At 41.0% G+C, this 12091-nt stretch overlaps 1 protein-coding gene across 1 annotated transcript in view; it reads left to right on the top strand.

Annotated features, from left to right (window-relative positions):
- The window catches only part of fgf11b (fibroblast growth factor 11b), a 68993-nt gene that overhangs the window by 24611 nt on the left and 32291 nt on the right, over positions 1 to 12091 (top strand). The window contains exons 2-3 of the mRNA XM_088320575.1: positions 4883 to 4993; positions 7695 to 7798. Of these exons, the coding sequence (XP_088176701.1) occupies positions 4883 to 4993; positions 7695 to 7798 (215 nt within the window). The remainder of the gene's footprint in view (positions 1 to 4882; positions 4994 to 7694; positions 7799 to 12091) is intronic.

The following is a 12091-nucleotide window of genomic DNA, read 5'->3' as shown; positions in this document are numbered from 1 at the left end:
CCCAATTTTTTTGTTCAGACTCCGATTTGTTCGAACTGTGAGTCGTTCGAAAACCAAGGTTCCACTGTACTTGTTTTTATATTTCCATGATGTCAGGTGTCATTGAACAAAAGTAGCACATTAATCCATTATCACCAGGACTGTAAGGATTAAAACTAGACTGATATTTCTCTAAAATTCTGTTTTCTGCAAAAAAAAAAAAAAATCGAGAATACAGCTGGCTGGTGGTTACTTGATTTGCGCCATGAAATAAAAGTGTGTATTCGAACCATATGGACAGAATTAACTTTCTTTTTTTCTATCTGCAATTAACTGGTAATAAATGTCGTTTTCTTTCCCCCTCACAAAGAGCCCTTTTTTCATGCTCTGGGCTCTTCTTAGATTAATGAAAACAAGCAGATGGCTTCTGCACTTACCACCCAACAATTCAGGTGTAATCACTAGCGACTGTTATTACATACAAAATATCGTTAAGCCTGTTTCTTTTCTTTATTTCAGTTTTTTTTCCAAGCACGAGATCAGTTTTGCTTGATATTTCTTCCTCACTGTTTGCTTCCCACATGATGTTTGACTCACAAACATGCTCAGTGCAAACAATTTGAAGCAGGTGATGGCACTGTGCATTTCCATCGACCTACTTGTTTTGTTTAAAGCGACTTTACAAAATAAGACCGGTGGATATGGGCCCGAATGGATGTAAAGTAACTGAAGATTAGAGTTAACTATAGATTGTATTAGAGCTTCCTGTTCAAAATGCAAGTAAAAGACAGTTTTTCAAGATTTTGTGGTTGTCTTAGACCAGGGTTGGCAACCAAAAATGTTCAACAAACTTCTGCCCCACAAGACGTGGGTTCCGACTCGGTCCTGTTCCTGCTAGTATTTCCTGCCTGGTATTGTTCCCGGCTATTTTGTCCTGTTTAATTTCGTTTTCCGGTTTTGTTTCCGTCTATTTTGGTCCTGTTTATTACTTTCTCCAGTTTTCGTTCCCATCTAGTTTCTCCGGTTTATTTTCGATATCCTGATTCATTATTTATCCTGTCTGTCCTGCCCTGTCCGGTATCGACCCCATCTGTCCGATATCCACGCAATTGGTATCGATCTCGTTGGTCTTTGGCTTCCTGTCTTTCCATGCCAGACCGCTGCCTAACGTGCATGACTCCCCATTTCCCGTAAAATAAAAGGCTTGTGTGAGAACGTCACGCGTTTGGGTCCTGATCCTGTTCTGGTTCTGACAGTGGTCTGTGAAGCCCGTTGAGACTCCTTGTGATTAAGGACCATACAAATAAACATGACTTGACTTGATTTGGAGATCAAAATTAGAGAACAGCTTATAGAAAAATGAATAATTCGAAATATTACCATCTTCACTGTTCCACATTTAAACGGCATTTTATTGAGTCTATATCATGGTACTCCAACACTTTTTTCACAAAATGACTAAAGGCATTTCACAAAAATATATCTATTTTTCAGAAAACACAGTGATCACAATTAGAGAATACACTGATCAAAATAAGTGAACAAAAATGTCTTTAGCTTGGAAAAATAACACTGAAGGTTACAACAGTCAGCAATTGGTAAGAAGTGTACAGGCCTCTGCTGTGAATGACTTCAGCACATTTGCGGCCTCAGGATAGTACTAGTCCCTCACAACCACTCTGGTGTGATTTTGCTCCATTCTTCTTCCAGCCCCCTCGACAGTAGTGGGTTTATTGACTATACCTTTGTCATGAAGGATTTTCCAGGGGCTATCTACTGGGTTGAGATCTGGACTTTGGGTAGGCCATTTTATTTTTTTAAATTAACAATGCTTTCACCTTCAAAAAATTCTTTACCCGTTTTGCTGTGTGACAAGGAGTATTGTCCTGCATAAGACTGCAGGCTAATTGGGCGATGAACACAAGTAAGAAACCATGTGCTGTTGAAGAAAGTTATGCAGCTGTACAAGAGGCCTACTCCTGCTGTAAAATACATGCCCCTTCCACTGACTTTTTTACAGACTTTGACTTTAGTCCTTCACCAATGTGTCGCCAAACATAATTCTTCCCATCAGACCCAAATCAATTATATTTTCTCTTATCACCAAAGTGAACACTGGGCCAGTTGTCCTCTGTCCACAATACATGCTCCTCATCAAAGCTTAGTCTATCATTTTTAAATATTTTTGCTTATGAGAGGTTTGGTCACTGCAGTGAGGGCCTGCAGTCCAAATGCTCTTAATCGGTGAAACATTATGGCGAGACAGAGCCTTACCATATTCAGCACTGAACAGATGAGCAATTCCAGCTGCAGTGTGGAAACGATTACCAATTGACATCCTCCGCAGTGACCTGTCCTCTCTTGCATTTGCTTTCCCTGGACGACCAGCCTTCTTGGACGACTTGATTGAGTTCTTAGTTTTGTAAAGATTCAATATTCTTGAAATTACAGATCTGGAACTCACAACTTGTATTTCTATGGCTGATAGGGTCATCCCTTTCATTTTCTTCTGGGCAACCTGCTGCCTGAAGCTTTAAGTCACTTAAGGACGGCCCAACATCTTGGAAAGTCAGCAAGACTGGCAGTTAGAACAGATAATCAAGGAAATTAAGATTATATTACCACCATTAAGTGGGAGGCACCTGGAAATGTTCTTTATTTTTGACCAGTGCATTTTTTGTTAAGATTCTTATCCATTTTGTGAACAAGTGTTGTAGTAGCAATGTATAGACACAACCAAAAGTCCTTAAACTGTTAAGCAATAAAGATGTTTTTTTTTAATCATCCATCCATCCATTTTCTGCGCCACTTATCCTCACTAGGATCGCGGGGGTGCTGGAGCCCACCCCAGCCATCATCGGGCAGTGGGTAGGGGACACCCTAAACTGGTTACCAGCCAGTCGCAGAGCACAGAGTGACAGACGCTCATTCACACCTAAGGACAATTTGGACTGGCCAATCAACCTGACATGCACGGGGGAGAACATGCAAACTCCGCACAGGGAGGCTGCAATAGCTGGATCAAACCCTGGGCACCATAAATGTGGGGCTGCACGCTAACCACTCTGCTGCTGTGCCGCCCAAAATGATTCAATTGTCTGTAAATTGTTGTCTAATTTTGATCTCCAGCGTATTGAGCCTTATATAAACGGCAACAACTACTGTACATGTATTCTGTATTTATTCATATTCATTGGGAAAAGTTCATGTTTGTGTCATTTTTGTCCTACAAAAAAACACATGATTTTCCATTATCAAATATTTTTGAAAAAGCGCCAGGGAGCCACTAGAAGCGCCAAATAGCATGTTGCCAACCCCGATCTTAGACCGTGTAGCCCCCTTTGAAAAGTCTGCTAACACATTGAAACAGTTTTTCCCAACTTTTTTCGAGCAAAGGCAAAAATCTAAAAGCATACCGTAGCAAATACTGACAGTAGCATTAGAAAAAGTGACACTAGCATTAGCGAAAATGTTGCTAGCATTTGTGACTAGAGCCATGTTAGCGTATTAACATAGGGCATGTGCTGCCACTGCCTTTGCTTCATAGCTCTAATGACCCGCTTAAATATTTGATGCATTTAACACCGCTGTGGGCGAGGTTTATTGGAGGAGGAGGACCAATGAGGCTTCCTGGTCCTAAATTTTTATCCAAGTTTGTCCGCCTCATCGGGCATTCAAGGAAAAGTGAGATTAGTGAGAGTAGGGAAGCGGTAGGGGGTGAATTTGATGAGTCACTGTAGACCTGCAGGGTTTTCTTCGCTGTTTGAAACAGGAGGTTAAGTTATGTCTGTTTCCTAAATTAAAACGAGCTGTGGGGGCTTCGCTCATTAAACATTCACTTTTTTCACCCTGCCCGCCTCCTGTCCTGCACCCAGATTCCTGATTGCATCTTTTTGCTAACCCTCTAAATATCTCAGAGCACAATTATGTGCAGGATTTGTACCATATTTTATCTATTTAATTATTTTTGTAGTAATTTTAAACAGCTCCTTATGTGAAATATTTTTTTTACAATATTGTATATATCTTTTATATTTCTGCAGTGTAATCTTAATTATCTTTATCAAACAAAACAGGTTGCTATATACATACTGTACTACTCCATAATTAGTAGATAAACAGGAACAATGCAATATGCTGACACCTACTGGTAAGGATGATTTCCTTGTCTGATCACTGAAAGAAAGCCAAGACACTGAATAATGGCATGCTTTTTATTAATGACAAGCAATGGCCTGGCATTGCCGGGCCATTTGGAGATTGGATTCGACAGCTTGGAGTGGCTGGTGGTCAAGATAGGGAATTTGGCCACCAAAGGGGGGTTAGAGATCCCACGAAAGCAGACCACATGATAACTTATGTTTAAATTTTCACAAAAATGTGTTCAGCCATTTCTGAGCCTACAAGTCACATACAAACACACACTCAAACATATATTAAAACACTCACAATCTTGGACCTATAAAGTAAATTAGATAGATAGATAGATAGATAGATAGATAGATAGATAGATAGATAGATAGATAGATAGATAGATAGATAGATAGATAGATAGATAGATAGATAGATAGATAGATAGATAGATAGACAGACAGACAGACAGACAGACAGACAGACAGACAGACAGACAGACAGACAGACAGACAGACAGACAGACAGACAGACAGACAGACAGACAGACAGACAGACAGACACAGATACTAAAGTAAAATGTCATGAAAGTGGCATTTAGAAAAGAAATACAAAGTTTAGAAAAAGAATAGTAATTATATAAGCGTTTTTGTGGAGGGATTCGCCCCCTCCCCCTCAAATAAGCTAAACTTTAAATACTGAAGCTTCTTGATTAAAAGCTATACGAATAAACATGACTTCACTTAAATGATGCCCTTGTCTTCTTTTGCAGAGCCACAACTGAAAGGCATCGTCTCCCGTCTATACAGCCAACATGGCTACTACCTGCAAATGCAGCCCGACGGTACCATGGATGGCACCAGAGACGAGAGCAGCTTATTTTGTGAGTTCCCCTTGACTGATTCGGAGGACCGATGCTAGCATATGTGCAAATGTATGAATCAACAAATGCCTACAAATATATGCATCATAAATAAATGAATAACTTACCTGGTACCTTAATATATAACAAAAAAAATGCACCTTTTTTTTGTATTGTATAAATTATTTGGTGTAATTTATCATTTATTATGTTTCATATTTTGTCATGTATTTATTTCTGTATGTATTATGTCATATTTTGTCAGGTATTTTGTCATGTACTTTGTTACAACAAAACGTTATTCAAATGAGGAGGCGGCCCAGATGCTTGAGCTTCTCACCTATTGGTTAATCGGCGAGTGCACCAATCAACTGCAATAACAGCTGATTTATTTATCACTGATCAGCTAATAGGTGAAAAGCTCAGGCAACTGGGCCGCCTCCTCATTTGAACAACGTTTTGTTGTGACAAAATACGTGACAAAATATGCTACCAAGTATGTGAAAACGACATTACAAAATACACTACGAAATACATGTCAAAATATTTCACAAAATACGCTACAAATTATTCGAGAAATTACACAACAACATAAACAACAGAAAATTGCAAAACACAAACACAAAATACATGACAAAATACACAACATATATACATTAAAAAAAATTATGGCAAAACAAAAAACAGCAATAAAAATGACATAACAAAATAAATAACAGAAAAAAGGACAAAAATTCTAGAAAAAATAAACAACATCATACACAACTAAATGAATGATAAAATACACTACAAAATATAGGTGGCACGGCAGCTGGGTGGTTAGCGCGCAGCCCCACGGTGCAAGGTTCAGGTTCAAGTCCAGCAACCGCAGCCTCCCTGTGTGGAGTTTGCATGTTCTCCCCGTGCCTGCGTGGGTTTCCCCCGGGCACTCCGGTTTCCTCCCACATCCTAAAAACATGCATGTCTGGTCAATTGGCCGGTCCAAATTGTCCTTAGGTGTAAATGAACGAGTGAGTTCTCTTTCTCCGTGTGCCCTGCGACTGGCTGGCAACCAGTTCAAGGTGTCCCCTGCCCACGGCCCGAAGTCGGCTGGGATGGGCTCCGGCACCTCCGCCACCCTACTCAGGATAAGCGGTTCAGATAATGATGGATGGACAACAAAATATAACACATAAAACAAGACAAATACACAACAAAGAAGAAAAAATAAATGACAAAATAAATGAAACAAATATATACAGTACAGGTGAAAAATGCAAAAATATATGAATAAATTGTATTCATGCCATATATTTACGCATCATTTGAGTTATTCATGTGTTAATTTATTTTATATAGCATATATACAGTATGTCACAAAAGAAATTTCATCATAATGTTTATTGGAACATCACTGAAAAATACTTTTCTTTGACACAATGAAAATAAGTGTCAATAAAGGGCATGTCTTACTGAAAATATATCCTCTGGTCTGATGAGACAAAAACAAATGTATTTGGCTCAGATTGTGTGAAGCATGTGTGGCGGCAACCAGGTGAGGATACAAACATATTTGTGTCATGCCTAAAGTCAAATATGGTGTTGGGAATGTCATGGTTTGGGGCTGCATGAGTGCAACTGAAGTTGGGGGGGTTGCATTTCATTGAAGAAAACATGAACTCAAGCATGTACTGCGAAATACTGGATCTCTGAATGATCCCCTTCTTACAGAAACTGTGTCGCAGGGCAATGTTCCAGCCTGACAATGACCCCAAATACACATCTAAAATGACCAAGGCTTTTTTTAAAGGGGCTAAGGGTTAAGGGGATGGACTGTCCAAGCATGTGTCGAAAGGTAAATCCAATGGAACATCTTTAGAGCATCCTCAAGCGGAAGGTGGAGAATCACAACGTCTTAAATATAAGCCAGCTCTGTCATTTTGTCATGGAGGAGTGGAAGAGCATTCCAGTGGCAATTTCTGAGGCTCCATGGCCAGGAGAATTAAATTAGTTCTGCAAAACTATGGTGCCCATGCAAAATATTGAACTTCAGGAACTTTTACTTTAGGATGTACTCACTTTTGTTACCAGGGGTTTAGCTACTAATGACTATATTTGGGGGGTTTTCTTTGGGTAGGGGAAATAAATTTACACTGCTATATAAGCTTTACACAGACATTCTGTCAAAGCAATGTTTCTTCTGGATTGTTCTATTACACATTATTCGGAAATCTTTGCAGAAATGTGAGGGTTGTACTCACTTTTGTGACATACTGTATGAAGGTTTGCATTTATATACACATGTATTTCTAGATGGGGCGGGATGTGTCTACCACGTTGTTGTCCCCCAGAAATCAAATTCAACTTTCCGCCAACAAATGAAGCATATCGGCCTGCGGGTGAAATTGAATTTGGAAGTTTGACCCTCTGCACAAAGACTGCTCTTTTTTTTCTACCGTCTTTGCTTTGCTGTGTCTAACTATCCTCTTTGAGCCCCATTTGCTGAGGTAGCCCATCCCGCTATTATCCAGTTTTAGAGGCCGTGTTAAGCTTAGTGAAGGTGACACGCTGTAGAGTTTGCTGCAACATAAACTCTAGGAGGCCGCAGTATTTGGACTAAAAAAACTGGCCCAGGGGATTGGGAAATCGCAACAACAATTTTATTTTCTATGTTTTCGCTTGTTTGACTTTGTGTTTTGCTCTCTCTTTTGTGTCATTTTGGAAATGGTTTGATCCAATTTAGCGCAGTTTAACCTGATTCCTGTGGGACTGCGGATTGTGGCAATCCAGGGTGCAAAGACGGGGCTGTACCTCGCCATGAATAGCGATGGATACCTCTATACTTCGGTAAGTATGCCAGACCGATCAGACTATCAAAATAGTGCCGTACCGGTTTCTTTTTATTGCGGCAGCACAATCAATCAAAAACATTTTATTAAAAATCAAGTATCCCTGGAATTATATTAAGAGGTAAGATCTCTGGCCCAAGCTCAGTCCGTGCCCAATTTAAAAATTGGGTCGGGTGAGGCCTAAAATGTCAATCAATATGTTCAGGTTCGGGCCTGCCGGGTTTTTCTACATGGCTTTTATTTTTTTAGTCCACCTGTCATGTTCTTTGATTATTTTTCTTAAGGACGTACCGCTGTTGTGGTTTATGGTCAGATTTCCTAGCCGTCAAAATGACGGACAGCCTTAAATGTTACCGTCAACTCTTTAAAAAACCATCAACGTGGGCAACATATGGAGCCAAATCCTCCCATTTCTTCCTGTGTCCTAACAGATTGGTGCCTCAAATCAAGTTAAATCATATTCCATTGCCAGCTGATATTTTCTATTTATTTTCTAACTCGTTAGAACTGATTAATTGTCAGTAATATCTTTCTTCTTTTCCTACATTTTAAGTTTGTTTGCCTATTTATTCTGACAATCTTTCTTTTTTCCTCTCTTTAAATTCTTTATTGCATATTTACCCTGGCATGCCTTATCTAAATTTATTGGAAATAATGTTTCACCACGTTATCCGTCATGATTACTCATTACACTCACCTGTTCCCGTTTGTTTGGCGCCAGCTGCTACTGGTTACCCCATTGGTTCCCCGTCCTCTTTAAGCCCAGTCCTTTCACTCGCCTGTTGTCAGTCCGTCAGCGAACCTCTGTTATCACAAGGCAAGCATTTTTTACTTTGACTCCCGTCGGTCCCGTTTTGTCACCCGTTTTCCACTCGTCCGTTCCTGATTTCCCCGTTTGTCTCGGGCTAACGACTCGTTTTTTTTCTACCCCCACCACGTTTTGATCTCCTGTCCCGGCTAACGACCACGTTTTTTGACCCTGACCACGTTTTGATCTCCCGTCCCGGCTAACAACCCGTTTTTTGTCCCTGACTACGTTCTGATCTGACCTTTTTTTTTTTGTCTAACCACTCTCCGATCTCCCGCTCTGGAAGATACACTTCCACATTCAGAACACGCTCCGATCTCCTGAGCGGCTTGCTTCCCGCATTCAGCAAGCACCAGATCGCTGGCGCTGACTTTCCTTTATAAAGGTTACGCGACTGGGTCCACCATTTGTTCTGGTTCAGACAGTTATCAATGACAACAAAGACAATTCAATTCAATAAGCAAAAAAAGACATACATATGCAAGTATTTATTTTTATTTTATTTAATTTTTACCTTTTTTTGTCATTTGATAAGAAAAAAAACCTGAAAATGAGCATTTTCATCTGATGGCACGTGACAGAAGGTTTTGTGTATGATAAGAATTATTATCTTGATAAAAAATGGTGAAATGAATACAAAAATATCGTCTCTTTCATATAAAAAACACACTCAATTTAAGGATCACTTCCTTTATTTTACTTAAAGGGACATTTTAATAAGAAACTATTAAGAATCCATCTTTAGGAACTCTGTGTAAAATTTGACCAGAAGATGTCACTCAAATATAAAGTGCAACCAAAAATGAGTGCTACGAAGCACAATGAAGACAACTAACTACGGAGGCTCTGCGTTACCAAAGTGCGCCATTCTTAATTTTATGTTGCCCAATTTTTCACAACATTGTTGGGTATTGGGGGTACCCATGGCAGCAAGATGACCAACAATAAAGTCACCTTCCATGTTCTGTATAATAAAAATGAAGCTTTTGACCTACGAGTATCTTTAAAACATGCACTTTTGTTCATGATTTTTTTGCGTATAATTTAAATCAATGTTGTCGTTTTTTAAATGAATTCTGTTTTTCTACCACTAGGGGAGGCTAAATAATACACATATTTCATTTGAAAGACTTTTCTGTTGCAACATCTGCAAAAAAAGAAAGGTAAAATAATTCCACCACTATATATGCATTGCATTGTGTATTGCGTTATCTTGTTTTAGCTGAAGAATAGAAACCCAACAGTATGCAAAATTATGTGGAATACGATAAAAAGCGCAATCTTAAATTCTTTTCTGAGCCCCTGCTCATTATTCTTTGCCTCTGCGTACGGAATGGGGATTTCCTCTGCTGCAAGTCGATAGCCAGCGCGGGCCGCATTGCGTTAGGACGAACACATGTCGACGCGTCCTGCGCGCACGCGCTCGCGTGTCTTACGGGGGAACACCTGTCTTTTGCTGTAATATCATGCATATTTGATTTTACGACCTCATATTTTCCTCTCAAGTGTGCCTAACGCAGCGATTTAATGGTGCGGGGAGGGATTGAAGGGAGAATGGCAAACTTCGTTGCATATCCCTACTTAAAGGCAATGCACGCCCGAGTTTTGCATTTAAATTCATTTTAAAAAATCCAATTATATGTAAAATAAAATACTGTTAGTTGCTCCAAAAAGAAGTGCCTTCAAGGGGACCTATGCAAAAGTAGATTTGGGGACCCTTATCATTTAATCATTCGCATACTTACTCTTACTCTTACTCTTACTCTTACTAAGGGGCGTCACACAGCCGTTTGCGGCTGAATCACGGCTAAAATTTTGCGTTTTTTTTTTGCCCGTGGTTGCCCGGGATGGAAAATGCGCAAAATTGGCCAACCCGCTGTTCATCGGTGGTATGCCCGCAAAACAGACGCCGGCGACTGTTCCGCTTCCTCATCGCGTCATTTCTGCGTCATTTTCTCGTGTGGACCACGGGTATAAAAGCTCCCGAGCCGGTGTTGTGCCCAAATCCGACTCCTACGCAACACCAACACCCCCCCACCCCCTCGCGTGAACGCGCATTCTGCTGCGATCGCTTTTGTTGTAAGCGTGCATTTACGTTGGTGACTTTTTCATCCGCGTTAACAAACACATTTTGTAGAATACGATCGCACTTTATTGTTTAAATAAACGCGTTATATGGATCTCCCAATTGTTATAATTAGCTCGCTTTATAGTTTTAATAAGCGTTTTATATAGAATACGATCGCTTTCGGTGGAAGCGCAGCAGAATGCGCGTTCACGCGAGGGGGGGAGGATTTACCGTTCGATTACGGTAACAAAACAAAGACGGAATGGTTTAAGTTGTATTACATTTCCAACAAATGCAAGACGAAGTGGTTTTGGTTATATGTTCGCCATTACATTCCCTAAAAGTGAGATAAAACGAGGTAAAAGTGGTTGTAGTAGCCAGGGGATGCAAATCTCGGCACCGGGCTGTAGAAATCATAACCGCACAAGACACAGTCCCGTGAAGATCAAGATTTCAAGCTATGGCATCATTTTTATTTTATTATCTTGAAAAGAAATGTCAAGAAATAAAAATGGATTAAGACGAGGTCACTACGCTGACGGGGATCCATGTTCACCCCCTTGACGTCTCGAGCACAACTGACGTGTGCTCGGCATTCGCGCTGTTTATACGCGGAGAAAGGCGTTTGACCGTCACACACGTAACACGCTAATTTCACGTAATAACACCGCGATACAGGCGCAGAACATGCTATTACCATGCTCCACCCACGATTACCCGCTGAAATTTCCCATCCTACCCATGTGTAACCACGCCCTGGCCGCGGCCAGAGCACGTCGTTCCGCGTCATTTCCGCGTCATTACCTCGTGTTGACCACGTGTGCGGCACGCGGTTTAACACGTGCTCAAACTTTTGAGCAGCTCAAAAGTTTTGAGCGCGGCCAACCCGTGAAAATTTCCGACCGCGAGTAAAGCACTGCTCTATCTCGTCTATATGGCGGTCTCAAAACGTCCAACAGCGCCCAACAGCATCTGCTTCACGGCTAGAAATTTCTGGCCGTGGTTCAGCCTCAATACGCTCGTGAAAGGCTGTGTACCCGCGCTCTGAAGAATTGAGCAGCGCAAAACTTTTTCGCGCTGCCACCCGCGCGCGAATTTCCAACCTCGTGTTAAGCACCGCTGTATCTCGTCTGAATGGCGATCTCAATGCGTCCAATAGCGTCCGCCTCAAAGGCAGAAATTTCTGGCCGTGATTCAGCCGCAAATGTCTGTGTGACCGGCCCCTTAAATTTACCCACCTGCCATCCGTCACTGTGATGGGCAGCAGTAGCTCAGTAGGTAGAGCGCTCGTCTTGGGATCAAGAGATCGCAGTTCGAATCCCAGCTCCTCCGTGTTACATGTCGAAGTGTCCTTGGGTAAGACACTGAACCCCTAATACCCCCAATAAGCAGGTTAGCGCCTTACATGGCTGCAC

Source organism: Urocampus carinirostris, chromosome 17, assembly GCF_059441175.1.
Source record: "Urocampus carinirostris isolate Australia breed hairy pipefish chromosome 17, RoL_Ucar_1.0, whole genome shotgun sequence".
NCBI classification, from domain to species: Eukaryota; Metazoa; Chordata; class Actinopteri; order Syngnathiformes; family Syngnathidae; genus Urocampus; species Urocampus carinirostris.
This window is presented reverse-complemented; position numbering and strand designations above follow the sequence as displayed.